This window comes from Otolemur garnettii, unplaced genomic scaffold (genome assembly GCF_000181295.1).
Source record: "Otolemur garnettii isolate 467f Iridium unplaced genomic scaffold, OtoGar3 scaffold00100, whole genome shotgun sequence".
Taxonomy (NCBI): Eukaryota; Metazoa; Chordata; class Mammalia; order Primates; family Galagidae; genus Otolemur; species Otolemur garnettii.
The window spans coordinates 4,603,020-4,613,482 of NW_003852495.1; the positions used below are offsets into that span (position 1 = coordinate 4,603,020).

General features: G+C 51.9%; 1 protein-coding gene across 1 annotated transcript in view; it reads left to right on the forward strand.

Moving 5' to 3' along the window:
* The first annotated feature begins 8,119 nt into the window (after positions 1 to 8,119).
* Positions 8,120 to 10,463, forward strand: part of GPI (glucose-6-phosphate isomerase) — a 38,532-nt gene continuing 36,188 nt past the window's right edge. The window contains exons 1-3 of the mRNA XM_023516891.1: positions 8,120 to 8,370; positions 9,360 to 9,450; positions 9,742 to 9,810. Of these exons, the coding sequence (XP_023372659.1) occupies positions 8,249 to 8,370; positions 9,360 to 9,450; positions 9,742 to 9,810 (282 nt within the window). The 5' untranslated portion in view covers positions 8,120 to 8,248. The remainder of the gene's footprint in view (positions 8,371 to 9,359; positions 9,451 to 9,741; positions 9,811 to 10,463) is intronic.

Below are 10,463 nucleotides of genomic sequence, written 5' to 3' on the forward strand. Positions count from 1 at the left end.
CCCAGGGGGACAGCTTGAGGCTCTGTCTCAAAAAAAAAAAAAAAAAGATATTCTTGATTCTTAACTCTCATCATTCAGTGGAATCAGCAAGTCCTATAAGTGTATTTCTAAACACACTCAAATTTCACCTTACTCTTACATCTCCACTGCCTGGTCCTCACCTGTTTCGTGCCTTGCCCTCTAAGCCTCAGGGCTTCCCATGCACACACACCCCAACTCCACCTGCCTGTCTCTCATTCTTTTTTTTTTTTTTTTCTTTTTAGTGAGACAGTCTCAGTGTTGTTCTTGGTAGAGTTCTATGGTGTCACAGACAGCTCACAGCAACCTCAAATTCTTGGGTTTAAGTGATTCTCTTTTGTCAGCCTCCCAGGTAGCTAGGACTACAGGCACCCGCCACAACGCCCAGCTATTTTTAGAGATGAGATCTCACTCTGGTTCAGGCTGGTCTCAAACCTGGGAGCTCAGGCAATCCACCTGCCTCAGCTTGCCAGAGGGCTAGGATTGCAGGCGTGAGCCACTGTGCCCAGCCCAACTTGGCTTTTTTCATTATTGTACTTAGCATGCCCATGGAATCTTGTGTGTTGCATTTGTCTCTCACTAAAACCAAGGTCTCATGAGCCAGGAGTGAGACTTGTTCATGGCCACATGTCCCAAGGTGCAGGGCAGCACCTGGGACGACCACAGCAACTTGAGACCTATGAAAAGTGGTGTTCCTGTGGCCAGAATATGTGAAATCTATTACAGAGCAAAAAAATAGAACTAAAGGCTGGGCATAGTGGCTCAAATCCATATTCCCAACATTTTGGAAGCCCAAGGTGGGAGGATTGCTTGAAGCCAGGAGTTGGAGTTGGCCTGGGCAACTTAGTGAGACAGACTTCCCTCTACAAAAGATAAATTTAGCCAGGTAGTCCTAGGCTGAAGCAGGAGGATCCCCTGAGCCTAGGAGTTAAGAGGCTACAGCCAACTATGACAGTGCCGTTCTAGCCTGGGTGACAAGAGCGACACTCTGCCTCTGAAAAAACAACAAAAATAAGGCCTGGTGCGGTGGCTCATGCCTGTAATCCTAAATAGGCTGAGAGGGCTGGATTGCTTGATCTCAGGAGTTTGAGACCTGCCTGAGCAAGAGTGAGACTCCCATCTCTTCTAAAAATATAAAAACTAACCAGGCGTTCAGGCGGGCTCCTGTAGTACAACTACTTGAGAGGCTGAGGCAGGAGGATTGTGTGAGCCCAGGAGTTTGAGGTTGCTGTGAGGTACGACACCATGGCACTCTACCCAGGGTGACAGAGTGACGCTCTGTCCCCTACCCACCCCCCCAATAGAACTAGACAAAAAGGGCTCTCACATTGGACTATAACATAATCACCAGACTTTGTACTGGCAGTACAAGGAAGGATTAACATTGGGAGTTGTGGACAGGACTCTGTAGACCTGAGCCTTCTATTCTCATGGAAACCACACCTGGGTGAAGTGGGAGAAGGTTTTTTAAAGACCTAATGGAGTGGCAGGCGATTGTGGTACCAGATACTCGGGAGGTGGAGGCAGGAGAATCGCTTGAGCCCCGGAGTTGGAGGTTGCTATGAGCTGTGATGCCACAACACTCTACCCAGGGCGACAGCTTGAGGCTGTCTCAAAAAAAAAAAGGACCTTTATGGGTTCAAAGGGAATATCTGAGGATGAGGTTCTGATGCTACAAGGGAAAAGTTCTGTGGCTCCAGTAGCGTGGAAAGCGGCGCCAGTACGCCTCGGTCCTGGAGTGCGCAGAAGCACATCCGCCACCACCACCCCCCACGGAGCATGCGCACACCCGCTTGCTACGTCCATCCCAGACGTGCGGACACAGGCGTTTGCCTGTTTCCCTCCGCGCGCCCAACTCCAACTCCTGTGCACGGACATGCGCACAGGCGCGCCCCATCCCGGACGTGCCGGCCCACACGCAGGCGGGCGCGCCCGTTCCCCGCGATGCCTACGGACGTGTGCACACATGTGCGCTAGTCAGTCTGGGAGTGCTTGCCTGCGTCTGGCGCGGTCTCCTCACCTTCCTCGCGTCACCGTGACTCAGCATCCCCGCTGGGCGCGCCTCCCCGGAACAACTGCTGAAAATCCATCGGTGGACATACAACGCCCTGCTCCCGACTCACGGTGGATTCCTTCCACGCCGGCCCCAGACCTGACGGTCTCTCCTTGAATCTGCCTTCTTCGCCAAGAATCCCCCGCCTCATTCCCTCCTCCGTCACTCCCAGGATCACCTGGCTTACAAGCCCTGCTGAACTCCTGTCCAGCCACCCTCAATTACGGCCTGAGTTACCTAAATATCCATGCCTCAGTTTCCCCATGTTTACAACGGAGCTCTTGTTTGGAAATTTGCTCGCCACAGGCTGCAGTAAGTGCCAGTTTCACACATGCCCAGTGGCCGTCAACTGCTTTTCCAGGGCTGCATTAGGCTGGAAAGGAAATCTTTGCTGTGCAGCCTCAGGTCTATCCCTGGTCTTGCTAACTTGCCTCCACTGTCAGGTTGCCCCCTTTGGTCCATTCCTCTTGTCGGGAACCATATGATCTTGCTGAGAACACTTGAAATTACGTGACTCTAGAGCAGGATCTGTTGGACTTCCTGAGCCACGCTTCCTTTTAATTCTCTTTAGTCCGTCCTTGGTCTGGAAGCATGACCCCTCCAGAGTTCACCGCCCCCAGGATCCTGGAGGTTGATTCTGAACCCAGGACTTGGCACAACATCGGGTGGCAAGTTGTGATGGTGGTAGAAAACAGTACTGCTTCACGTTTTTCAAAATATAATAACATTGATTAATAAATAATTTATTAAGTATAATTAATAAATTACATTGGTTCTTTCCTTTCTTTTCTTTCTCTCTCTTTCTTTCTTTCTGACAAGAGTCTCACTCTGTCACCCTGGGTAGACTGCGGTGGCATCATAGATCACAGCAACCTCAAACTCCAGGGTTCAAGTGATCCTCCTGCCTAAGCCTCCCCAGGAGCTGGGACTACAGGCACCAGCCATAATCCCTAGCTAGTTATTCTATTTTTAGTAGAGATGGGGTCTTGAGCTTGCTCAGGCTGGTCTCAAACTCCTGACCTCAAGCCATCCACCCACCTCAGCCTCTCAGAGTGCTAGAATTACAGGTGTGAGCCACCGTGTGCAGCCTTACTTTGATGTGTTTACGATTCACCCCCTTCCTCAAGATTGGATTAGAGGTCACTCTGGTGACCCTCTCATATTCTGTGTCTTTCCTCCTTTTCCTCCTGGGTTTCTCCCTGTTGCCCCACACAGATGCTCTGATCTGGTTCCTGCAATCATTGGCTGGGTTTTCCTATCTCTCTACTCTTGCCCATGCTCTGTCCTTTGCCTTTGGGATGCCATACTTCACCATTTCCACTTTCAAATTCTAGCCTGTAACTCAATATTAATATCACAGAAGCCCGGGCGCCTATGGTCCCAGCTACTAGGGAGGCTAAGGCAGGAGACTTGCTTGAGCCCAGGAGTTGGAGGTTGCTGTGAGCTGTGAAGCCACAGCACTCTACCCAGGGGGATAGCTTGAGGCTCTGTCTCAAAAAAAAAAAATTAAAAAAAAAATCACAGAAGCCTAATTGGTATCAAGGCAGAACTGGGATGAGGAAGAGGGGAGAAGGGGATTGCCTGCTGTTGCACTTTATCTGCATGTTTTTCCTAAGGCTGAAGAAGTAGAATCCCCGTACAGGGCTGTGATTAAGACTAGCTGAGGCCAAGTGTGGTGGCTCCTGCCTATAATTCTAGCACTCTCGGAGGCCAAGGAAAGTGGATCACTTGAGCTCAGGAGTTTATGACCAGACTGAGCAAGAGTGAGACCCTGTCACTACTAAAAATAGAAAAACTAGCTGGGCATGTTGTCAGGCACCTGTAGTTCCTGTTACTCAGGAGGCTGAGGCAGGAGGATCACTTGAGCCTAAGAGTTTGAGGTTGCTATGAGCTATCATGATGCTATGGCACTCTACTCAGGGTGACAAGTGAGACTCTGTCTCAAAAAAGAAAAGAAAAGAAAATCCACATAACTTTGGAATTTTAAAGTACAATGTGAAAGTTAAAATAGCATGGGGAAATCCGGAATAGTTGAAGCTGCTGGCATTCACGGAAGCCAGATTGCAAAGTGTATATTATGGAACGTTGTAACGCAGGAGAGACCTTTAAAAGAGCAACCATCTGAAGCCTCCCCCCCTACCTCTTCTCCAGTACTCAAACCTGCTCCTATGGGTTTTAGGTGGATTGGTGAGGCCACTGGAAAAGACAATGTGGCAATAGGCTGGTGAACACCCACAGAATCTTTGGAAAGACTTGGAGCTGTAAATGACAAATGAAAACCACAGAAACACCAAGGGGAATCATTGATTTCCATTCTAGCTGCAGGCACAGGTAAACTGGCCTCAGGAATTCGGACCCTGGGAGGTTTACCCTGGCATCTCTCGGGGTCATTCTGTTCATAGTTTTCCTTGGCACCTCAGGGACTGAACTTCATCAGCTCTGTTCTTTCAGATGTGCAGCTCTTTTTTGTCGTTGTTGAGACAGTGTCGACTTCAGAAGAGTGCCGAGGCGTCACAGCTCACAGCAACCTCAAACTCTTGGGCTTAAGTGATCTTCTTGCCTCAGCCTCCCAAGAATCTGGAACAACAGGCACTGGCCATGATGCCTGGCTATTTTTAGAGATGGGGTCTTGTTCTAGCTCAGGCTAGTCTCGTACTCCTGAGCTCAAGCAATCCAGCTGCCTCAGCCTCCTAGAGTGCTAGAATGATAGATGTGAGCCACTGTTCTTTTTATTTTTGTTTTTTAAGACACAGTCTCACCCTGTCACCCTGGGTAGAGTACTGTGGCATCATTGTAGCTCACAGCAACTTCAAACTCTTGGGCTTGAGTAATTCTCTTGCTTCAGCCTTTTTAGTAGCTGGGACTATAGGTGCCCACAACCACAACTGGCTAGTTTTTCTGTTTTTAGTAGAGACAAGGATCTCACTCTTGCTCAGGCTGGTCTCAAACTCCTGGGCTCAGGTGATCCACCTACCTTGGCCTCCTAGGGTGCTAGGATTACAGGTGTGAGCCACCTTGCTGAGCCCAGACACGTGGCTTAAAGCCACAAAAAGCAAAGACTTTCTCCTGCCGGCTGCATGGCCTTAGAAAGGACCATGTGGCTGGCTTAGGTCATGTGTGCATCAGCTATGTAATCATGCAAGAAACACCAGGGCAGAAGGTAATGGTTTAGGACAAACACAGTAGTTATCATTGAAAAGAACCTAGTAGAAAAAACAAAAGAGTCAGTGATGATTGTTGGGCTACAGTCAGTGACTACTGAGACTAGCCTTCCTGCTGGGTGAGGTTCTGTTCTGAAACTGGATTTGGGGGTGCTGCTCTGTGCAGATAAGTAAACAGCTCCAATTGGAAACCCTGACTGGAGTGTTTCTGCTCCAGACTGTTGGGGTTGGGCTGAGTGTGGAAGGTTAGTTATGGTTTGTTTGGGTTTTAGAGACAGGATCTTGTCTGTCACCAAGGCTGGAGTGCAGCACAATGATACCACAGCTCATTGAAGCCTCAACTTTGAGCTTAAGTCATCCTTCTGCTTCAGCCTCCGTAGCTGAAACTACCACAACGCCCTTCTGTGGAAGCTCAGTTAAATCTTAGGGTTGACAGTTCTCAGAGAAGGGCCCTATGGACAGGGCCATTCTCTGGACCACTCATTTCTTCAGTTTTCAGCCCGTTCCTAGTTTCCTTTTCTTTTCTTTTCGAGACAGAATCTCACTATGTCACCCTCAGTAGAGTGCTGTGGCATCACAGCTCACAGCAACCTCGGACTCTTGGGCTTAAGTGATTCTCCTGCCTCAACCTCCCAAGTAGCTGGGACAACAGGTGTCCACCACAACACCCGGCTATTTTCTTGTTGCAGTTGTCTTTGTTGTTTAGCTGGCCCAGGCTGGGTTTGAACCTGCCAGCCTAGGTGTATGTGGCTGGCACTGTAACCACTGTGCTATGGGTGCTGAGCCACCTAGTTCCCTTTTACATCTTTAGCACCCCCAAATCATTTGTGGAGGCCAGAGGTGGCAGCAACTTCATGGAGTTAGGAGGTGAGCAAGAAGACCTAGGCCTGGGACTGAGGCTGGACAGGACACACTCTGTGGTTGGCTGACCTGGGGACCCATGTGATGAAGAGTCCCCGGGTCTTGGACCTCTTGTCTCTGACTGTATTTATTTCCTTTTGTCCAGCTTGTGACTTTACATGCTATCTGATCACTGATGACTCCCAAGTTTCTCCTGCAGCTCGGACCTTCTCTCCCCTGTACTCCAGACATGAATACTCAGACTTAGCGTGTCTACAAACCAGATCCTACTCTTCTCCCCAGAGCTTGCATCTTTCCTAGTCTACCTCACTTTAGTTGATGACAATGCTGTTTTTCCCAGGAACTCAGATCAAAAACTAGATATCATCCTGACCTCTCTCTCACCACCAGGGAAGTGTCAACTCACTGGCAATATATCCAGACCACCCAGCCCAGGTCCCACTACCTTAACCAAAGCCATCATCCTCCCTGGCCTGCACTATTGCAGTAGCCTTCTCTCTGATGTCCTTCCATGTCAGATGACCCCCTCTTCTGGTTAGAGCTGTCCAGTGCCTTCTCATCAATCAGAACAAAAACCAAAGTTCTTGCAGTGAATCCCAAGGTCCTATGTCATCTCTTTGCTTTCCTTTCCCTCTCTGCCCTCATCTTCTTTCCCTTTCCCTTCATTCACCCCACTCTCCAGCCACACTTGCCTTCTTCTGTTCCTGGAACATCTTAAGTATGCTCTTGTGTGGGGAATTTGGCAGCTGCTGTGCTCTTTGCCTGCACACTTTCCTTCCAGATACCCAGTTGGCTTTCTCCCTCACCATCAGGCTTTTGCTCAAATGGCCCTTCATCACTGAGTTTTTTCTTTTCTTTTTCTTTCTTTTGAGACAGTCTCACTCTGTCACACTGGTTAGAGTGCTGTGGCATCATCAGAGCTCACAGCAATCTTAAACTTCTGAGCTCAAGTGATCCTCTTGCCTTAGCCTCCCAAGTAGCTGGGACTACAGATGAGTGGCTAATTTTTCCATTTTTAGTGGAGATGGGTCTTTTTTTTTTTTTTTCTGAGACAGTCTTAAACTGTCACCCTTGGTAGAGTGCTGTGGCATCACAGCTCACAGCAAACTCAAGTAGCTGGCACTACAGGCGCCCACCACAAGGCCCCACTATTTTTTTGGTTGCAGTTGTCATTTTTGTTTAGCTGGCCCAGGCTGGGTTCAAACCTGCCAGCCTTGGTGTATGTGGCCAGCGCCCTTCCCACTGAGCTATGGGCACTGCCCATGGAGTTGGTCTTGCTCTTGCTCAGGTTGCTCTCAAACTACTGAACTCAAGCCATCCATCCACCTCGGCCATCCACAGTGCTAGGATTGATTATAGGCATGAGCCACTGAGCTTGGCCATCAGTGAGTTTTTTCTTGACCACTCAATCTAAAACTGCCACCCTTATTCTCAGCACCCTTTTCAGCTTGCTTTTCCTCAGCAGCACTTATCAGCATCTGCCATATTTCATTTATTTGTTTTTTTTGAGACAGAAGCCTCAAGCTGTCCGGCTGGGTAGAGTGCCGTGGCCTCACAGCTCACAGCAACCTCCAACTCCTGGGCTCAAGTGAGTCTCCTGCCTCAGCCTCCCAAGTAGCTGGGAACACAGGCGCCCGCCACAACACCCGGCTATTTTTTGGTTGCAGCCGTCATTGTTGTTTGGCGGCCCTGGCTGGATTCGAACCCGCCACTCTGGGTGTAGGTGGCTGGCGCCTTAGTCACTTGAGCCACAGGCGCCGAGGCCCATATTTCACTTATTACTTGGTATTTATGTACCCATAGCACCCGGAACACTACCTGAAACATGGAAGATGTTGATAGAGCTTTGGTGAATAAATGAATGAATGAATGAATTGTACCAAGGTGGAGAGCTCGGCCTCTGGCTCCCATCCCCCAGTCGCTTCCAGGCAGAGGGGCGGTGTAAGGAGAGCCAAGAGGGGAGCCCCCCTATAAGCAGTGGCGGCGGTGTGGCAAGGTCTCCCAGCGGGCTGCCGGGGATCGGGGCGGGGCCACAAGGGGTAGGGCGTGGCCCGCGCCTGCGCCATAAAGGCCGCCGCGCGCCCCCGGGCCGCCGGCCGCCCGCCTCGTTCCTGCTCCGCGCGTGTCCGGGTCAGTGCAACCTTCTAGTCCCACCATGGCCGCGCTCACCCGGGACCCGCAGTTCCAGAAGCTGCAGCAGTGGTACCGCGAGCACGGCTCCGACCTCAACCTGCGCACCCTTTTCGAAGCCAACAAGAACCGCTTCAGCCACTTCAGGTGCGCGCTCGGGGCCGGACGCGGGGGCTGCGACGTGCGGGGCCCGGATCTGGGCCCGCGGGGCTGGGGCCGGGGAGCCATGATCGGAGGCCCCGGGGCGGCGGTTCCCGGGGATGCTCGGGTCACGGACTGGGGCCCGGGCTGAGGCCGCACTTCGTCCTTGAAGTCTCCTTGGAGCGGGTTCCCCGGGCTAGCAGACTCGCCCGAGGTCTCGGGGGCGGGGCTGCCTGGTCTTGAGGGGCAGCAGCTTTCTCCACGGTGACGTCGCCCTCCCCTGGTCCCCTCTGCAGCCCTGGCCATTTGAGAAAGGGCCCCTCTGGCCATGGTGGGGAGAGGCCTTCGCTGACGCAGCGGGCGTCAAAGGTCTGCCCCTTCCACCTGCTTCTGGCCAAACGGGCTTTGGACCGGCTGCAAGGTGGGCAGGCCCGGGAGGTTTGCCAGGAGCCGCGGTGGAAAGGTGGAGGTGTTGGGGCGTGATTCCTGCTGAGGAGGTGAGGGCCCGAGGCCCCGTATGCTCGGGGAAATGGGAAGCAGTGGCGGAGGAAATCTTGGGCGGGGGGATGCTTCCAACCATTCTCCGGTCTCTGATGTTGGGGGGCCAGGGAGGGGGGAGCGGGAGGAGTGTCTGTGGCGCACAAGTCCTCGTTGGCCAGTCCTGTTATCTGAATGGGCGCCTGAGTACGTCGAGGCAGAGAGTGGAAGCTCTGGGAGAGGGTCATCACCCCCTGGGCTTGTAGGGGCAGCTGCACCCAGCTTAACTGGGATCGGGACATACCCTTTCTGCTGCGTCTAGGTTCTTTGAGAATGTCCTCTTCCGCTGTGCTGGTGGGCAGGCAGGTAACAGACACCACCACCGCACAACCTTTTTGGGGTGTGGCACAGGGAGGACATTTCCTGGGGAAGCAGATTGTGCTGCTGCTGCTCTGGTTAGAGGGGGATGGGCTATGGAGATCTGGGGTGTGGTGAGCAGCTTCTGCATCTTCCTGCAGCTTGACCCTCAACACCAACCATGGGCATATTCTGGTGGATTACTCCAAGAACCTTGTGACGGAGGAGGTGATGAAGATGCTGGTGGACCTGGTAATGTTCTGCTTTGGGAGGCTTTCCCTGTGACCCACAGCGTGGAGGGTGAATACCATCTTAAGTTTCTTCCCTCAGTAGACCCCATAACTGCCTCTGTGCTGAAGGAGGTCTCTGAGCACCTGTCCCTAGCTAGGTTTCTGTGCAGCATCCCAGAGGGCCCCGGTGCCTGATGTCTGGGACAGAGAGCCAGGCTGCAGCCATCCATCAGCAGCCTTCCTCGTGCTTGGGGGCTTGGACTTGTGGTGGCTTACGTGGGTGAGACCAGGCGTCGGTGTCTTCTCTTCCTAGGCCAAGTCCAGGGGTGTGGAGGTTGCCCGGGAGCGCATGTTCAATGGCGAGAAGATCAACTATACTGAGGTGAGCAGGTTTGGTGGACACCAGGTTCCACCTCCCCTCTGGGGCCTCTTCCTTCCCGTTGGGTTCATCGGACTGTTAGTGGCATCACCCCATCTTAACTTCTTCTCTTGAGCAATGCTTTTGCTTAATGAGGGACGTAGAGGCCTTTTGCCCTGGGCTAGTTGCCTGGCTTTGGGGTGTGTCTTCTGCAAGATTGGCAGTCTGGATTTGATGAGTTCCTTGGAATGGCTCCCAGTATTAGGAGCTGACATAGTATTAGGAGCTCTCCAGTGACTAACACATCTCAAACCTCAAAGAAGAGGTTTTTTTTGACACAGGGTCTCACTTTCTTGCCCCTGATAGAGTGCTATGGCGTTGCAGCTCACAGTAACCTCAAACTCTTGGTGTTAAGCAATCCTCTTGCCTCAGCCTCCCAAATATCTGGGACTGTAGGCACCCACTACAACACCCAGCTAGTTTTTAGAGATGGGATCTGTCTTCCTCTTGCTCGGGCTGATCTCCAACTCATGAGGCTCCAGTGATCCATACACCTTGGCCTCCCAGAGGGAGGAAGGTTTCTTTTCTATTCTTTTTTTTTTTTTTTTTTGAGACAGAGCCTCAAGCTGTCACCCTGGGTAGAGTGCCATGGCTTCACTGCTCACAGCAACCTCCAA